General features: G+C 37.2%; 1 protein-coding gene across 1 annotated transcript in view; it reads right to left on the bottom strand.

Moving 5' to 3' along the window:
• SLC30A7 (solute carrier family 30 member 7) overlaps nucleotides 1-20,946 on the bottom strand; it is a 99,043-nt gene that overhangs the window by 19,417 nt on the left and 58,680 nt on the right. Inside the window, exon 9 of the mRNA XM_040232205.1 lies at nucleotides 1,617-1,707. Within this exon, the coding sequence (XP_040088139.1) occupies nucleotides 1,617-1,707 (91 nt within the window). The remainder of the gene's footprint in view (nucleotides 1-1,616; nucleotides 1,708-20,946) is intronic.

The following is a 20,946-nucleotide window of genomic DNA, read 5'->3' on the forward strand; positions in this document are numbered from 1 at the left end:
CTCTTCCCCTTCTTACTATATCCATAGCCAAGCTTTCAGCTCATTTCTCTACTCCCTTTAACAACACTTCTTAAAAGAAGTGACTGTAACCACTATCTCTACTTCCCCCATTCATTTCCACCCTAACCTACTATATCAAACTTGCACAAAATCTACTGAAAATGTTTTTATCAAGGCTATTAATGCCATTCATGATGCCAGTCAATGGTCACTTCTTTGTTTCTATTAGAATTGCCTCACAGAAATATTTGGCACAGTTGATTACTTCCTCCTTCTTCAACTTCTTCTGGGTTTTCCAGCTCCCTTTCTACCTATGCTCTAAATCTTGAGAGTTGAAACTTGAGCTGAAGAACAGCGCTGAATGAATCCTTCCATGGTAATCTCATACAATCCTAATGTTTTAAAGGCTATTTATATGTTGATGAATCAAAACTCCTCCTAGTTCTCATCAGTCCCTAAAATTCCAGATTTGCACATCCAAGCACTTCAGTGACATTTCGCTTGCAAGTATAGTAGGCATTTCAGTCTTAACATATCCAAAATAGAACTCTTGATATGGGAGGATTTTCCACTCTCACACCTGCATCAACCTCAACAAATAGTATTAGGATCTAGCTAGTTGCAATTCAACACCTTTTCTCCCCTCTAAAAACTTACCCAAATTATCTACTTAGCTCCACTGTCACTGCTACCACTGTAGTCCAAGCCATAACTTCAAATTAAATGAGAATAGTTTCTTAATTGGTTTTCTTTGCTTTCATTCTTCCTAGAGTTTATTCTCTAATAGCAAGCAGAATAAGCTTTAAAATTTAAGTTCTATGACACTCTCCCTGCATAAAAGCTTTCTAATGCTTCCCACAGAATCAGAATTAAATGTAAACCTCTTAGTAAGACCAGCACTTCTGTATCATCTGTCCCGTCATTCTCTCCAGCCTTTCCAGCCACTCTTCCCTTTATCTATTATGCTTCAGCCACAATGGCTTTTCCTCACTGTTTTTCAAATACACTAAATTAATTCCAGCCATAGAACTTATTGTATTAGCATTTTCCTTTGCTTGGTCATATGTCTGGCTCCTTCTAATCAACAAGATTTCAGCTTTCTTGAATATGACATCCTCAATAAATCTGATGTAGCCATCCATGTCTACCACCTCACTTTGTTTCATTTCTATTATAGTAATCATCACTGGTATTTTCTTATTTATTTCTTGTTTAGTGCCTGCATTTCCCCACCAGACCATAAATACTTTGATAGACCTTGTCTATCCTGTTTACCATTACACCCCTAGGACCTTAGAAGAATATATGGCATAAAAGATGGGGGGCTCACAAAATATATGTTGAAGAAATGCTTATACCATCTGCTATTCATATTTATATTTTTAAAGAGCTGCTGGATTTCTAGACTACATGAGGACAATTTCTACCACATTTCTTTAGTGAAGCTCAATATTTTCCAGTGATTTTATTCTGGTTTAAGTGGCTTTCATGGTCAGCTTTTAATCTTGGAAGAAATACTAAATTGTATACACATGCTACCCATATTTATAAAAGTTGAAACCCCCAACAATTTGGAAACAACTAAAACCCAATGGTTTGGAAGCATTGAAACTTACCCTCTGATAGCACTGAGGTAAAGTATTTTCCAAAAGCGGAGGAGTTCTCTGCATTAATATTCCAACAGACTCTCTTAAGAGAGGAATAACACTATAGAAAAGGAAGACAACAAACTTATTAGAGCAACATTCTGATCATCCCATCCTGCAAGAAAGTAATAATATCCCTCCTGACAGCAGAATATAACAAAGATTTATCAGAATAATATGAGGAAAAAGAATCCAGTCACTGTTCCAAATTTTTCATGGGACAAAAAAGTTATTATTTAAGGTAAAAAGTAGAAGACTTAAATGAAATATATCAGAGTATCAAAAAAGAGTTAAATGAAATATTTCAGTGTATGAAATATTAGTATAATACTAATATTATACTACTGAATAGTACTGGAGCATCTAAAAATCTAAACACAAGCAGTCATTTAACTGCCATTTAAAATATGACTTCAAATGGCTAGAATCTTCCAAGATAATCTATAAAGCATATCATGGCCGCCTGGTCCTTAACATTTATCAAACATCTATATGCATTTATCTGAACAGTTCTGTAAAGGAAAATACAAAAAAAAATTAATATAGTATATTAGGTTCATTCATTCAATGTTTTTCCAATCCAATTATGTATCAATCTTCTTTGATTATTAAAAAAAAAAAAGAAGCCTGGATATCACCACATATCTAGTGAAGAATCAGCACCTCTAGTGACAGGGCCCAAAAGAGTGTATGAATTGGTGTAATTAGTCTGTAACTGGTATTTGGAAATTATAGCTTTAGGCTATTTAGATGGTTAAATGCACACAAAACAGTTAATGGTACAGGTGACTCTACTGCAACAGTCTTCTAAACTAGCCACACATCAAATTCACCTTAAGAGTGTGGTTTGTTTTCATTCCTAACATACTGAATGAGAATCTCTGAGGCAAAGGTGAAGTATCAATATTTTTAGAAAGCCCTCTAGGGGGAGTCCAGTAAGTCACTGAAGTGAGCAGACACTCACTGCTCTAGTGCTTCATGCTGACTGGAAGGCAAGGTCAGGAATAGCTTCATTACACTTAATAGCTGAAGCCAGTGCTTTGTTTTAAACTTATAGAATCTTAATGTTTCTAGAGAAAAACCCCTCCTGATTATAGCTAAAGGTATGTGTGCATGCTCAATGTTGTCCAACTTTTTGCAACTCCATGGACTGTAGCCCTCCAGGCCCCTCAATCCATGGAATTCTTTAAGCAAGAACACTGGAGTCAGTAGCCATTTCCTACTCCAGGGGATCTTCCCAACCCAGGGATCAAACTTGTGTCTCCTGAATTGGCAGGTGGGCTCTTTACAACTGAACCACTTGGGAAACCCCAGAAATCCAATAGCTATAGGAGATAAAGAGAAAACAAAACAAAACAAAACAGACACCTTTTAAGGAAGGTAGAAGGTGAAGTGGATAACTAAAAAGATTAGTGTTATTTCTGACAGACAGAAAGGAAAGAGACGATATTAATGATTAGAGGATTACGGACAATGCTTGTCTTGCTGTTATATTCCCAAGAAGGCCCAGTAAAGTGCAGTTCACAAAGTGGGCCTACAATACTTGCTGGTTAAATGAAACATAAATGTATCTAGCAATTAGATGTTTTAGAATCTAGATTTAAAAAGGAAAGGCCTCAGAGAAGAAATTAAGAAATTGTTCCCACACTTTGTGTACAGAGATAAGTAGCTGGGTAAGGAGGGTAAAAGTAGGAACAGAGACACATAGGAAAATTAAACAGACACTGAGAGATATTGAGATACTGAGAAACTGGAGTCCAGGGAAGCAACACCAAGGGCAAGTTTAGAAACCTAAAAGTGTGGCGAGAATAGCAGTAATGCATATAAAAGCTCAACATGGACAGGAGTTGAAGACACATTCAAGCGAAAATATTCTTCAGTTAGATAGTGATTTGCTAGTCAAAAACAATTAGATGCCACCTTTAATTGCTTCTTCTCCCTTAAAACCTTCATGCTCTAAATCACCAAGTTCTCATGACTTAACCTGCTAAGATTTCTTGCCTCCACCTGCCTCCTTCATTCTATTACTTACATCTACAATAATCTCTGTATCATTTCACTTGGATTATCAAATAGCCTCCTAAGTGGTCCCTTTGCCTCTAGTCTTATTTTCTTAAGTCCACTGTGACAGGCAGCTTCAAAGATGGATCCCAGAGACCCCTGCCTCCCTAGTGTGCGTGCTCTTGTGTCATCCCCTCCCCTTGAGTGGTCTGGATCCAGTGATTTGCTCCTAATGCATCAAGTATGGCAAGTGATGCTTCTAAAGTAAAAGACTCTGGCTTCCATCTTTTCCACCCTCCTTCTTGCTCTCTCGCTTGTTGAAAGCTGCCACACTGTGAGCTGCCCTAGGCAGAGGCCCAAGGCAAGGGGAATTAAGACATGCTTCTGGAGAGGAAACGAGACCCTCAGTCCAAGAGCCCCAAAGAAAACTCAATACTGTCAACAACCACTTCAGTGAGACTGGAAGTAGATTCTCCCCCAGACAAGCTTTAGCATGACTAGAGCCCTGGCTGACACCTTGACTGTCACCGTGTGAGGGAGCCTAAGCCAGAGAGCCCAGTTAGCCATGCTCAAGTTCCTGAACCAAGGCAAAGATAATAATGTGTGTCATTTTAGCTATGCTCTTTTTGTGTAAGTTGTTATCTTACCAAGGATAACTAATAGAACCATTCTGTATCAAGCTATTAGGCTAATCTAATTAAAATCAGAATCTGACTCTATACTTCCCTCAAAAAAAAAAAAAAAAAAAAAGGAAAATCCATTAGCAGCTCTCTACTGACTGGTGTGCTGCAGTCCACAGGGTTGCAAAGAGTCGGACACGACTGAGCAACTGAACTGCACTGAACTGCCTGGGGAATTAAATGTAAACTCTAGCTTCACCTCCTATCATTCTTGCTTCACATTTTAAGCTCTCTAAAACATAAACCTGCTTGTACTTCACTTTCTGCTGTTTCTTCCTTTCATGCTTTGTCTCATGCTGTAACCTCTCTAGATGTCCCTAAACTGTCCTTTAATCTGGCTTCTAGTCCTTCTTTAAAATCTCAAGTGTCGCCCCTTGTAGGGGATATTCCCTGATCCCAAACTGTCCTCCAAACTCTATGAAGTTCTTCTCTGTGCTCTTACAAAAAATCTGTGATATCTATAGTAAGGCTGGAGGAAAAATGGGTGGAAAGCAACTAGAATTGGGGTTAAGGATTTTGACAGTGAAAGAACAGTGGTTATCCTTTCATTCAACCTGAACAGTAATGTCTGTTGCTATCCACTGTGCTGTTATTAAAAAGGTGAAGGTTCCCTGGAATTACAAAAACGGCAAAGAAAAGCCTCATAGTCAAACAACAAGGCATAATTCAATTATGACATTCTTCTTTCCTCTCTCCATCCTCATTTCTCAGGAAAAAGAAAGGATCCATAACTAAATGCTTTTATACATCTAACTTAAACAATTTTTGTTTTCCTACTTTCCTTATTGTACTTCTCAGGAAATGAGGCATAAAAGTAGTTCCCCCAGAATAACTGTTTGACAATAAGAAAAAAGTATTTTTTTTCACGTGCCCATAAATTTAGCTATTTTGATCATTTCTTCTTCAATCTTTCTCTCAAGAAACTGCAAATAATGCCTGGAGATACCTGATGTGGAAAAATCACTCAAGTGTAAATCATACAACCTAGGTTCTAACTCTGCCATTAAACAGCTTTAGACAAATAGTATAACCTTCCAAAACATCCGTTTTCTCATCTATAAAATAAGGGAATAGATAAAATTTCTAGGTAATTTCTTCCATCTTTATTTTCATTCAGTAAGAAAAAAAATGGTCAAAGTACAAGGAATACTAGAGAAAGAATATATTGGAAATGAAATATAAGTTGCCTTTGTATACTAAAAAGCAACAACATGCCAGTATCAACTGAGATATACTTTGCAAACCAATCTAATCCATTACTAATTAGGTAAGTCTGCAAATAGATTTTATTATGCAATCAATACAAATAAGCAATAAGTACTACATGCTTTGCTTGGCATCAGATCTTCTAGAATCAGATGGAATCTTACTCTAGAGTTGTGGAAATGGAGACTTGGTGTACCAAAGCAACTTGCTTAAGGTTAAAGCTAGTAAATGGGAGAGCTAGAATAATAACAGGTCTTCTGACTCCAAAATCAATTTTGAACAGTTCAAGTCTACAAACATTTACTGCTTATTTACCATGTGCCAGGCATGTGCTAGGCACCAGAAATAAAAAGATAAATAATTCACAATGCCTTACTTCAAAGGAACTCAACAGTATTGAAAAAGCCTGTAGAGATCAATGGAAACTACACAACAAACATTTATTGGATTGACCCACCATTTGGAAAAAGATGCACATGAATACAAAACAACTGTAGATTAAAAGCCTGTATCCGTTTTCATTTCCCAAGAACTTCTGGCAAACAGTTTTTTAATTAGTATGTTGATAACTTACTCTTAAATATACCTTTAAAAATAAATAATACATCTTTCCGACTTTCCTGGTGGTGCAGTGGATAAGGATCTGCCTGCCAATGAAGGGAACATAGGTTTGACCCCTGATCTAGGAAGATTCCACATGCTTCAGAGCAACTAAGCCCATGCACCACAAATACTGAGCCTGAGTGCCACAGCTACTGAAGCCCCAGCACCTAGGGCCTGTGCTCCACAGCAAGAGAAGCCACGATAGAGACAGCCTGCCACAGCTAGAGATAGCCTGCACAAAGGCAGCAAAGGCCAGGTGCAGCCAAAAATTAATTTAAAAAACATATACCCTTCAAAACAACGTGAGGAAGAAAGGAACAGAAGAGAACATGGATTTTACTGTAACAAAAGGCATGCAATATGAGCAGTGATATTACTTAAATAAAATATAATCTTGTAAAAAACTTTTAAAATCTTTGTTTTAGTATACCTAAAGCTAGTTTAAGACTTTCCCCCAAAAGAGCTAAAGCACAATTAATACAAGAGAGATAAGTCCAATCTAGATTAATCCTTAAGGAAATCAGTTTTAAAACAGTAAAGACATTTCTTTAATACAGTCTCCTAATAAGTCACCAAATACATGCGCAAACAGTGACAGACTTTATTTGGGGGGGCTCCAAAATCACTCCAGATGGTGACTGCAGCCATGAAATTGAAAGATGCTTACTCCTTGGAAGAAAAGTTATGACCAACCTAGATAGCATATTCAAAAGCAGAGACATTACTTTGCCGACTAAGGTCCATCTAGTCATGGCTATGGTTTTTCCAGTGGTCATGTATGGACGTGAGAGTTGGACTGTGAAGAAAGCTGAGCACCGAAGAATTGATGCTTTTGAACTGTGGTGTTGGAGAAGACTCTTGAGAGTCCCTTGGACTGCAAGGAGATCCAACCAGTCCATTCTAAAGGAGATCAGTCCTGGGTGTTCTTTGGAAAGACTGATGCTAAAGCTGAAACTCCAATACTTTGGCCACCTGATGTGAAGAGTTGACTCACTGGAAAAGACTCTGATGCTGGGAGGGATTGGGGGCAGGAGGAGAAGGAGACGACCCAGGATGAAATGGCTGGATGGTATCACTGACTCGATGGACATGAGTTTGGGTGAACTCCAGGAGTTGGTGATGGACAGGGAGGCCTGGCATGCTGCAGTCCATGGGGTCGCAAAGAGTTGGACATGACTGAGCAACCGAACTGAACTTAATGTCACCAAGAACAACCATCTACAAATTTATCCAAATCTTTGTTCAAATGTTTATGTGTATAATCAATGGTGTTACCTCTCAAAGTCTGCTACTCTCTTTGTAAAAACAACAACAATGAACAACAACTAGTACTTCTCTTTTTCTCCTAAAATTTACTTTCATATGTGGCCCTTTGTTTGAGGATTCTAGAACTGGTAAAGCTCCATGATCACAGATAACACAATATTAGAATTAACGGAATTTAGAGATCCCCCATTTTAACACAATCCAAAAACCATAATGCAGAGAAATAGTTTAATAAAATTAATATTAGAAGCCAGCATCTATTTTAAAATAATTAAATGAAAGCTATAACTGATATAAGACAATAATATATAGAGAGACCAATGAGGTTTTTACTGACTCTGCTACACTATAAAATTTCAAATGGTTGTCTACTTAGGTAGAATTTTAATAAAATATTTACATTCAAGAGCAGCAAGCATTTCACCAAGGCACATGGAAACATCAGGCTAATTTTCTCCAATAATAATATTAAAATATTGTTAAGAATTTCAGCTGTAGGAGCTATAACTAGGTCATGAAACTGGGGTGGGGAAAAAAAGTACTTGCTAAATCAAGTGTGGTGATAAGCAATTTAAAATCAAAGTCAATTTCTATAATAATCTCAAAGGTTATAAAAATGTAAAAGAAACCTGCAGAAACTCTATTTTTGTTTTTTTAAAATTGTGTTTAGCTCAGGAGTTTGTGCCCATATTTTTCTGATTAACTACTGTAATAGGGAATCATAAAACAGATTTTAGCATGGACCTATCTAGCCATAATGAAAGGATATGGGGAAAAAGACAAACTTAGCAAATTCCTGACTGAGCTAAGACTTAGAGCAGCATCCAAACCCCAAAAGTAAGCATTTGGAAACAATTAGAGGTTCACTTCTGGTTGACTAACTCAATTCTAGCTTTAACAATGAAATACCATTTTCCTAGCATATATAAAAAGAATGACTCATTAGGTACGAGTTTACCAGTAAAACATGCTAATATTTTTATTCCTCAAAAGCTAAGTCAAATTTACAGTCATATAATCAGAAATTTACAATTAATATGAAAGTTTATATGATTGCAGATTAAATAAGCAACAATTAGCTATTACTCTTTATTACCAGTAACTCTGCAAATGAAAATTTTACTTCAAAAGCATTTAGTGAAAGTCTCACCATTTCAACAGTAAATAAAATTGTCTAGCAATAATTATAAATAAATCAAAGAAAAGGATGTACATTATGAAAACTTGAATAATAATCAGACTAGCAATAATCATAATCCTTAATAATAAAGAATTCCAGAGAGGAGAAACCATCACTTAAATCTGAGAACAAATACCTATTAATAATAATTAAAACATAATTACTGATTCAACGTTTTTGAACTGGCTAACAGACAAGTCTTCCTGCATATTATCAGTGGTTTTTATAATCCACAAACATAAACACAGCTGTACTTTATAAAAGAACCTATAAATTTGAAGTATTTTCTAGCATATGTCATATACTCAAAAATGTTTAGTGGACAAAAGAAGCCAAAGAAAATTGACCCTGAAAAGCAATGTATTCTATATTTAGGCATGGTGGTCCTGTTGATAAGCTGCAAATATACAGTCATATTTGCACAAATACAATTATTCCACTGTAAAAAACAATTACCTATAAACCCAGAATTTCATAAGCCTAATACAGAACAGAAAACCTAAAACCACAGGCATTGTGATTTACCTTATAATTATACTGAGTTTCTGAAATCTATTGTTTAAATCAGTGTATATTTACAGAGTACCTATTTTACTCAATAACAGAGACAGTATGATATCCTAAAATACCCCTAGAACTTAGAGCCAACATCATGAAAAAGTCACTCTTTTCTCTAAAGTTCTGGAACTTAGTTATAACACTTAATGCATCTGGTCTCTGGACCAAAAGCATTTGTAAATAACGTCACGTTAGCAGATAATAATGTCTTTGTTTAAACAAAACTTAATAGTTTCTTTAAGTACTATTAATTAAGTACTTTAAGTACTTTAATAATTTTTTTTTTCCAATTTGATCCTCACAACAATTTAAGTAGCTTTACGAAAATGTTGGAATAGGAGATACAGACAAGATCATAAGAGCTTATTTAGACCAACTCCCTCATTTTATAGAAGTGAAAACCATCTCAGAGAGATTAAGACAACTTGCTCTCTGTTACATATTGGTAAGCAACAGAACTAGAGGTAATAACTCCACACTAAAGCTTTCTTCTCTACACTGCAGTGTCTCATGAAGACTGAGTCCTCTGGGGTCAGAGACCAGGTTGTATTCCTTTTATTCCCAGTGCCACGTACAGTGCATGGAATATAATAAGTGCTGGGCACATGTCTGCTGAAGGTACAGTCTATTGTAAAATTTCAAACACTAGTGGAAGATTATTAAAATGTCAAACAGCCCTTGTTTGATATGGCTTTCAACACTTCACAATAACAGCTAAATAACAAAGCAGTAATAAGGCCCTTAAAAGAATCATTCCCCCAAAAGAATCTTTAATAAATAGAAGCAGAAGTATCTTATCCTCTACTCAAGTATAGGTGACAAAGAATTAATTATACTTAGGCAGGAGCAATCCGCATTCCCAACTCTTAACATCCAACTTGTTATCTTAAGATAAAGGCTTTTCATTCTCTTGAGAAAGAATATTCTCATGAATAAAAAACTAAAATCACACCAACAATATAAATAGAAAATAAAAGTGATAACATATGTATCCAGGAAGCACAAGGTGCAAATAAGTATGAAAAATGAATGAGAAGTCATGCTAATATCCTCTCAAGAGGGAGGGAAATGGGGAGACACAATGGAATAGAAGTAAGAGGGCAAAGAACACCACAAGATACAGTCTTGAGAGAAGACTGGAATAAATCTTATTATTCGTATTAAATATGGTAACATTTGCATCTAAAAGCTAATGAGAACTGGAGGCACCTCTCTACTCCCACTGTGACCCACTGAAAACGGTGGCTACGCTAACATGGACAAAGGCAGGAGATGAAGCTCTTTAAGGAAATCTGCCATTTAAAAAATGGTGAAGAAACAGGACTTTATTTCAAAAACCAGATGAGACGGCAAGAAATATTTATATCTTAATACTATAAAAACCAACTTATCATTAAATGGCTTCAGCAATTACAAGTTTTAACTCAAAACAAAAAGGCCTTAAGATCAGTGAGAAAAATTGATCAGGGTGCTGATCAATACCTAGGTTCAATAAGGCTATTAGTAATCTGAGTTAAACTGTGTCTAGCCACTTCCAGGTTAAGCAGTTAACACTTACACAATGCCTGCCAAGCGGCAGGTCTGGTGTAGACTTAGTATATCTTAACTTACTTAGTCCACATATAACAAGTTATGAGGTAAACGTAACTGTCATTTCCACTTTCAAGATTAAAAACTGAGGTTAAGTGACTTGCCCAAGGTCACACAGACAAAAGGTCGAAACAGGATTTGAACCCAGACAGCTATGCGCAGAAGTAAACACTCTTAACTGCTCAGTAAGACTTCTTCTAATTAAGTCATCAAGGTGGCTCTGTTAGTGCTCCCAAAGCACCTTTACCTAAAGGAGAGCTCTGACTTCATGTCAATCTATGCCAAAACCAATACAGAATTGTAAAGTAAAAATTAAAAATAAATAAATAAATAAATTTTAAAAATAAATAAGTAAATAAATAAAGTGAATTGAAGGCCTGGATCATAAAAAGAAATTTAAAAGCTCAGGAAAAGATGAACAGTAATAAAAATATGAAAGTCTTCTGCCATCTGAGAGGTGACTGGTACAGTCAAAACTTGAACAGAAGCAAACCCTGACACCTACTTTCTGTTTTGTGCCCATACTCAATGATAACTTTCAAAGTCAGATGTCTGTGGGAAGCAAACCTAACATAGGAAATGAAAAGCAAAGGAAAAAGTACCCTTATTTGCTTATCCAAATTAAACCTAAAATATCACCGTGGGAGTATATTTTTTATTAAATATCTCAAAGTAGATTTCTAATTGCTACACTGCTACACTGGAGGCTGACTACTTTAAAATATTTAGCTGATGAGGCAGGAGTAGAAATCATGTTTTCAAAGGATAAATAAAGCAAGAGAACAGACTAACTTAAGTGCAGGCTATACCTAGTGGTGGAGAATTTCAAAGTAATTACACGTGAATTAACAATGAACATTGAAAATGTATAATCAAAAGGTAGTAATATTTTTTCTTTTGGTAGGTATAAATTAAGAGTTGAAAAAACTCAATGTACTTTCAACCTTTTAAAATTTACTTTTTTAAAGGCTAAAAATGTCTATGATTCCAAAGTCAAAAGTATATTAAACATATAAGTCTCATTTCTAATCCCTTCCTCAGTCTAGAGGTAACTATGTTTATTATATTCGTTTTCAATTTGTTCTGTGAACATACAGATTATATATGCATCTTTCCTTATGGAAAAGATAAAGTGCTACTTCTTAACCTGTCTTATGCTGTACTCTTATATATCAGGTGCTATATATCAAATGCTATTTTGTTTTCTTAACAACATAGCTTGGAAACAATGCCTCATTACCAAAGCTAGTGGAGGCGATGGAATTCCTGTTGATCTATTGAAATCCTAAAAGATGATGCTGTGAAAGTGCTGCACTCAATATGCCAGCAAAGTTGGGAAACTCAGCAGTGGTAACAGGACAGGAAAAGGTCAGTTTTCATTCCAGTACCAAAGAAAGGCAATACCAAAGAATGCTCAAACTACCACAAACTGCACTCATCTTACAGGCTAGCAACGTAATGCTCAAAATTCTCCAAGCCAGGCTTCAACAATATGTGAACTGTGAACTTCCACACGTTCAAGCTGTATTCAGAAAAGGCAGAGGAACCAGATATCAAATTGCCAACATTCGCTGGATCATTGAAAAAGCAAGAGAGTTCCAGAAAAACAACTACTTCTGCTTTATGGACTATGCCAAACCCTGACTGTGTGGATCACAGCAAACTGGAAAATTCTTAAAAGAAATGGGACTACCAGACAACCTGACCTGCCTCTTGAGAAATCTGTATGCAGGTCAAGAAGCAACAGTTAGAACTGGACATGGAACAACAGACTGGTTCCAAGTAGGAAAAGGAGTACATCAAGGCTGTATACTGTCACGCTGCTTATTTAACTTATATGCAGAGTACACCATGCAAAATGCCAGGCTGGATGAAACACAAGCTGGAATCAAGACTGCCGGGAGAAATATCAATAACCTCAGATACACAGATGACATGACCCTTATGGCAGAAAGCAAAGAAGAATTAAAGAGCCTCTTGACTGAAAGTGAAAGAGGAGAGTGAAAAAGTTGCCTAAAACTCAGCATTCAGAAAACTAAGATCATGACATTCAGTCCAATCACTTCATGGCAAATAGATGGGGAAAACAGTGAGAGACTTATCTTTGGGCTCTAAAATCACTGCATATTGTGACTGCAGCCATGAAATTAAAAGATGCTTGCTCCTTAGAAGAAAAGCCAGACAGACCTAGACAGCATATTAAAAAGCAGACATTACTTTACCAACAAAGGTCCATCTAGTCAAAGCTATGGTTTTTCCAGTAGTCGTGTATGGATGTAAGAATTGGACTATAAAGAAAGCTGAGGAATTGATGCTTTTGAACTGTGGTGTTGGAGAAGACTCGAGAGTCTCTTGGACTGCAAGGAGATCCAACCAGTCCATCCTAAAGGAAATCAGCCATGAATATTCACTGGAAGGACTGATGTTGAAGCTGAAACTCCAAAACTTTAGCCATCTGATGCAAAGGACTGTCTCACTGGAAAAGACCTTGATGCTGGAAAAGATTGAAGGTGGGAGGAGAAGGGGACAGCAGAGGATGAGATGGTTGGATGGTATCATCTACTTGATGAACATGAGTTTGAACAAGCTCCGGGAGTTGGTGATGGACAGGGAAGCCTGGCATGCTGCAGTCCATGGGGTCTCAAAGAGTTGGACACAACTGAGAGACTGAACTGAACTGAATCATATAGAGATCTTCCTTATTCTTTTTTGTTATAGTAAAAAACATATTACACTAAATTTAAGAATGTATAATTCAGTAGTGTCAAGTAACACTGTTGTACAAAAGATCTCTAGAACTTTTTTTCATGTTGCAACACTAAAACTCTTTACCCATTAAACACTAAATTTCCCATCCCTCCTGCTCCTAACCCTTGGCAACATCCTCCTACTGTTTCCATACTTCTGACATACTTTACATGTCAATATGATTCGACTCATACAATATTTGCTCTTTGGGACTGGCTTATTTAGTATAATCTCCTGAAGTTTCATGACGAAGTGTATGATAGAATTTCCTTCTTTTTAAAGGCTGTATAATATTATACTACATGTATATACCACATTTTCTTTATACATTCATCTGCTGATGGAGATGTGGGTTACTTCTACCTCTTATCTATTGTGAATAATGCTGCAATGTACATGGGTATATGAATATCTCTTTGCAATCCTCTTCTGAGTTGTTTTGGACATGTACCCAGAAATGGAATTGCTAGGTTATATGATAACTCTACTTTTAACTTTCTGAGGAACATGGATACTAATTTCCACAATGGCTGCACCATTTTACATTCCTTCCAAAAGTAAACAAAGGCTCCAAATTCTCCACATCCTTGCCTACAGGTATTATTTATTCTTTTGATAGGGGACAACCTGATGGGTGGGCTTCCATGGCAGCTCAACTGGTAAAGAATCCACCTGCAATGCAGGAGACCCCAGTTTGATTCCTGGGTCAGGAAGATCCCCTGGACAAGGGATAGGCTACCCATTTCAGTTATTCATGGGTTTCCCTGGTGGCTCAGAAGGTAAAGAATCCACCTGCATTGTGGGAGAGAGACCTGGGTTGGGAAGATCCTCTAGAGGAAAACATGGCAACTCACTCTAGTATTCTTGCTTGGAGAATCCCCGTGGACTGTAGCCCAGCAGGGTCTGGACAGGACTGAGCAACTAAGCACAGCATGGCATCCTGATGGGTGTAAGGTGATGTCTTGTCATTTGGATTTGCATTTCCCTAGTTATTAGCAACGTTGAGCATCTTTTCATGTGCTTATTGGCAGGTATAAATCTTTATAGAGAAATGTCTATTAAAATCCTTTGCTTCTTTTCAAATTGGTTTATTTTGTTTTTGTTGTTCAGTTGTAGACCTTCTTATATAGTCTGAGTATTAACATCTTACAAGATATATGATTTGCAATTATTTGCTTCAATTCCATAAACTGACTTTTTTGACAGTTCCAAAAATTACTCTGCCAATTGTTTCTTTTGATGAGTAGAAGTTCTTAAGTTTGGTAAAGTCCAATTTGTCTATTTTTTATTTTGTTGCCTGTCTTCTTTGGTTTCCATAAAAAAGAAAAAAAATCACTCCAAACACCAATATCCTAAAACTTTTCTATGTTTTTGCCTAGGGTTTTAATAGCTTTAGATCATATGTTTAAAGTCTTCAATCCATTTTGAGTTAATTTTTATTGTGGTGTAAAGGTCCAATTTCATTTTTTGCATGTTGATATCCAGTTTTTCCAAAACCATTTGTTGAAAAGACTGCTTTATCCCCATTGTGTAGTCTAGGCACTCTTATCAAAAATCATTTGGCTATTTATATGCAAACATTTATTACTAGGCTCTCTATTCATCTTACTGCTCTCCATCTCTGTCTTTATGCCAGGACCACACCATCTCAATCACTGTTGCTTTGTTGTACATTTTGAATTCAGGGACTGGGAGGCCTCCACCTTTGTTCTTCTCTCTTGAGTTGTTATATATATTCATAGTCTCTTCATATTCCACACAAGTTTTAGGATTTTTTAAAAATCTATTTCTGCAAAAAGATGCCATTAGGATTTTGAATCTGTAGATCACTTTGGGCAGCATATACATTTTAACAATACTAAAGTCTTCTGATCCACAATCACGAGCTATTTTTTCATTTATTTATATCTGCTTTTATTTCTTTTAGCAATATTTTATAGTTTTCAAGGTATACATCTTTCACTTCCTTGGTGGAGTTATTCTTAACTTTTTTATCCTTTCTGGTGCTATGCTAAATGGCATTGTTTTTAAAATTTCTTCTGACTGGCTCTTGTTAGTGTTTAAGAATACAACTGGGTTTTGAGTGTTGGATTTACATTTTGCAACTTTGCTGAATTCTTTATTAGTTCTAACAGTTTGTGTATGTGTGTGTGTGTAGTCTTTAGGATTTTCTACATGTAAGATCATGTCATGTGTGAACAGGGATAATTTCTTATGATAATCCCTTGTATTTTAATTAATTTTTAAATTAAAGTATAATTGCTTCACAATGTTGTCTCAGCAGCCAGGACATGGAAGGAACCTAACTGTCCATGAATAGATGAATGAATAGAGGAGATGTGGTACATAAATACAATGGAATATTATTCAGCCATAAAAAGGAATGAAATTGGGTCATTTGCAGTGATGTGGATGAACTAGGGTCTGTCAAAGAGAGTGAGGTCAGAAACATAAAAACAAATATCGTATATTAATGCATACATATGGAATTTGGGCTTCTCTTGTGACTCAGCTGGTAAAGAATCACCTGCAATGCAGGAGACCTGGGTTTGATCTCTGGGTTGGGAAGATTCCCTGGAGAAGGGAAAGGCTACCCACTACAGCATTCTGTGCTAGAGAATTCCATGGACTGTACAGTCCATGGGGCTGCAAAGAGTCAGACACAACTGAGCAACTTTCACTTCTATATGGAATCTAGAAAACTGGTATTGAAGAACTTAATCTGAGGGAGAGGGTAGGATGAATTGAACAAGGATAATTGTAATTCTTCAATTCCAATTTGAGTGTCCTTTATATATTTTTCTTGTCTGATTGTTCTGGCTACAACATTCAGTATTTTGGTGAATAACAGTGGGAAAATCTTTTTTTTTTTTTTGGTGGGGGGGTGTTAGTTCTTGAAGGTCTTGTAGGTCTTCATAGAATCGTTCAACTTCAGCTTCTTCAGTTTTACTGGTTGGGGCATAGACTTGGATTACCATGATATTGAATGGTTTGCCTTGGAAACGAACAGAGATCATTCTGTCATTTTTGAGATTGCATCCAAGTGCTGCATTTCAGACTCTTTTGCTGACCATGACGGCTACTCCATTTTTCCTAAGGGATTTTTGCTCACAGTAGTAGATATAATGCTCATCTGAGTTCAATTCACCCATTCCAGTCCATTTTAGTTCGCTGATTCCGAGAATGTCAACGTTCACTCTTGCCATCTCCTGTTTGATCACTTCCAATTTGCCTTGATCCATGTACGCAATGTTGCTCTTTACAACATCGGACCTTGCTTTGATCACCAGTCACATCCACAACTGGGTACTGTTTTTCCCTTTGGCTCCATACCTTCATTCTTTCTGGAGTTATTTCTCCACTGATCTCCAGTAGCACATTGGGGACCTACCGACCTGGGGAGTTCCTCTTTCAATATCTTATCATTTTGCCTTTTCATACTGTTCATGGGGTTCTCAAGGCAAGAATACTGAAGTGGTTTGCCATTTCCTTCACCAGTGGACCATATTCTGTCAAGTAGGAAGTCAAGAAACACCTGGAGTAACAGGCAAATTTGCCCTTGGAGTACAGAATGAAGCAGGACAAAGGCTAATAGAGTTCTGTCAAGAGAACGCACTGGTCATAGCAAATACCCTCTTCCAACAACACAAGAGAAGACTCTACACATGGACATCACCAGATGGTCAACACCGAAATCAGATTGATTATATTCTTTGTAGCCAAAGATGGAGAAACTCTATACAGTCAGCAAAAACAAGACCGGGAGCTGACTGTGGCTCAGATCATGAACTCCTTATTGCCAAATTCAGACTTAAATTGAAGAAAGAAGGGAAAACCACTAGACCATTCAGGTATGACCTAAATCAAATCCCTTATGATTATACAGTGGAAGTGAGAAATAGATTTAAGGGACTAGATCTGATAGACAGAGTGCCTGGTGAACTATGGACAGAGATTCGTGACATTGTACAGGAGACAGGGATCAAGACTATCCCGATGGAAAAGAAATGCAAAAACGCAAAATGGCTGTCTGAAGAGGCCTTACAAATAGCTGTGAAAAGAAGAAAAGCGAAAAGCAAAGGAGAAAAGGAAAGATATAAGCATCTGAATGCAGGGTTCCAAAGAATAGCAAGGAGAGATAAGAAAGCCTTCCTCAGCGATCAATGCAAAGAAATAGAGGAAGACAACAGAATGGGAAAGACCAGAGATCTCTTCAAGAAAATTAGAGATACCACGGGAACATTTCATGCAAAGATGGGCTCAATAAAGGACACAAATGGTATGGACCTAACAGAAGCAGAAGATATTAAGAAGTGGTGGCAGGAATACACAGAAGAACTATACAAAAAAGATCTTCACGACCCAGATAATCATGATGGTGTGATCACTCACCTAGAGCCAGACATCCTGGAATGTGAAGTCAAGTGGGCCTTAGAAAGCATTGCTACAAACAAAGCTAGTGGAGCTGATGGAATTCCAGTTGAGCTGTTTCAAATCCTGAAAGAGGATGCTGTGAAAGTGCTGCACTCCATATGCCAGCAAATTTGGAAAACTTAGCAGTGGCCACAGGACTGGAAAAGGTCAGTTTTCATTCCAATCCCAAAGAAAGGCAATGCCAAAGAATGCTCAAACTACCGCACAATTGCACTCATCTCACATGCTAGTAAAGTAATGCTCAAAATTCTCCAAGCCAGGCTTCAGCAATACGTGAACCGTGAACTTCCTGATGTTCAAGCTGGTTTTAGAAAAGGCAGAGGAACCAGAGATCAAATTGCCAACATCTGCTGGGTCATCAAAAAAACAAGAGAGTTCCAGAAAAACATCTATTTTTGCTTTATTGACTATGCCAAAGCCTTTGACTGTGTGGATCACAATAAACTGTGGAAAATTCTTCAAGAGATGGGAATACCAGACCACCTGACCTGCCTCCCGAGAAACCTATATGCGGGTCAGGAAGCAACAGTTAGAAATGGACGGGGAACAACAGACTGGTTCCAAATAGGAAAAGGAGTACATCAAGGCTGTATATTGTCACCCTGCTTATTTAACTTATATGCAGAGTACATCATGAGAAATGCTGGGCTGGAAGAAACACAAGCTGGAATCAGATTGCCGGAAGAAATATCAATAACCTCAGATATGCAGATGACGCCACCCTTATGGTAGAAAGTGAAGAGGAACTAAAAAGCCTCTTGATGAAAATGAAAGAGGAGAGTGAAAAAGCTGGCTTAAAGCTCAACATGCAGGAAACTAAGATCATGGCATCTGGTCCCATCACTTCATGGGAAATAGATGGGCAAACAGTGTAAACAGTGTCAGACTTTATTTTTGGGGGTTCCAAAATCACTGCAGATGGTGACTGCAGCCATGAAATTAAAAGACGCTTACTCCTTGGAAGGAAAGTTATGACCTACCTATATAGCATATTCAAAAGCAGAGACATTACTTTGCCAACAAAGGTCCATCTAGTCAAGGCTATTGTTTTTCCAATGGTCATGTATGGATGTGAGAGTCAGACTGTGAAGAAAGCTGAGCACCAAAGAATTGATGCTTTTGAAGTGTGGTGTTGGAGAAGACTCTTGAGAGTCCCTTGGACTGCAAGGAGATCCAACCAGTCCATCCTAAAGGAGATCAATCCTGGGTGTTCATTGGAAAGACAGATGCTAAAGCTAAAACTCCAATACTTTGGCCACCTCATGCAAAGAGTTGACTCATTGGAAAAGACCGTGATGCTGGGAGGGATCGGGGGCCAGAGGAGAAGGGGACGACAGAGGGTGACACAGCTGGATGCCATCACCGACTTGATGGACATGAGTCTGAGTTAACTCCGGGAGTTGGTGATGGACAGGGAGGCCTGGAGTGCTGGGATTCCCATGAATCGCAAAGAGTCGGACACAACTGAGCGACTGAACTGACCACATGGGAAAATTGGGCATCCTTGCCTTGTTCATGATCTTAGAGGAAAAGTTTTCAGTTTTCCCCAGGTGTAGTTTCTCCTATATGGCTGTTATTACGTTGAGGTAATTTCCTTCTATTCTTGGTTTGCTGAGTGTTTTTAATCATGAAAAGGTGTTGACTTTTGTCACTTTTCTGCATTGTTTTGAAATAAATACATCCTTTCTTCCTTCATTCTACTCATGTGGTGTATTATACTGACTGATTTTCATGTGTTGAACCATCCCTATTTTCCAAATATAAATCTCCCCTAGTCGCGATGTATGATCCTTTTTATGTGCTGTTGAATTTGATTTGCCTACTGTTTTGCTTAGGATTTTTAAGTCAACACTCATCAAGGAGACTGGTCTATAGTTTTCTTGTTGTGTCTTATCTGAAATTGGTATCAGGTTAACACTGGCCTCATGAGTTTGGGAGCCTTCTCTTGTCTTCAAATCTTTGGAAGAGTGTCAAAAGAATTGGTGCTAGTATTTCTTTAAATTTTTGATAGAATTCACCAGTGAAACCATCTGATCATGGTCTTTTCTTTGTTGAAAGGTTTTTGATTACTGCTTTAATCTTCTCACTAGTAATATCTTTGTTCAGATTTTTAAAATTTCTTCATGATTCAGCCTTGGTAGGTTACATGCTTCTAGAAGTTTAGCAGTTTCCTATAGGTTATCCAATTTGTCTCCTACAATTCTTTCTATCTCTGTGATATCAGTTGTAATATCTCCTCTTTCTTATTTTAGGTAACTGGGTCTCTTTCTTTTTCTTAGTTGGTTTAGGAAAGTTTTGTCAATTTTCTTGATCTTTTCAAAAAATTAACTCTAGGTTTTGTTGACTTTTTCCTATTATTTTTCTATTCTCTATTTCATTTATCTCTGCTCTAACCTTATTGTTTCCTTCCTTCTGACTCCGAATTTAGTTTGTTCTTCTTTTTCTAGTTCCTTGAGTTGTAAGGTTTAAGGTTAGATTGTTGACTTGAGATCTTTTTATTTTTTTAATGTATGCGTTTATAGCTATGAACTTCTCTCTCTGTACTGGTTATGCTGAATTCCATACATTTTGGGATGTTGTGTTTTTCTTTTCATTTGTCTCCATGTATTTTCTGAATTCTCTTGTGATTTGTTCTTTGACCCATTGGTTGTTACAGAGTATGTTAATTTCCCCATATTTTTAAATGCTCTTGCTTTCCTTTTGCTATTGATTTCCAGTTTCATTCCACTTGTGGTCAGAGAAAATATTTCATATAGTTTCAACGTTCTACACTTTGTTACGACCTCTTTTGTGACACGATGTGTCGTACTTTTGGGGGTATGTTCCACATACACGTGAGAAGAATGTGTACTCTGCTGTAGTTAGGTTAGGCCCAACAACAACCTGTTAGTCCCAACTGGTCTGTAGTGTTCAAGTCTCCTCCTCGCTTATTGAGGCTCTAATGACTGACTGGTTTATTTCCTAGTTGCCCTAAGGTATTGAAGTTTCCTGCTATTACTATGTTACCATTATTTCTTCCCACCTCTTCACCAGT

The sequence above is a fragment of the Oryx dammah genome, unplaced genomic scaffold (assembly GCF_014754425.2).
Source record: "Oryx dammah isolate SB20612 unplaced genomic scaffold, SCBI_Odam_1.1 HiC_scaffold_28, whole genome shotgun sequence".
NCBI lineage: Eukaryota > Metazoa > Chordata > Mammalia > Artiodactyla > Bovidae > Oryx > Oryx dammah.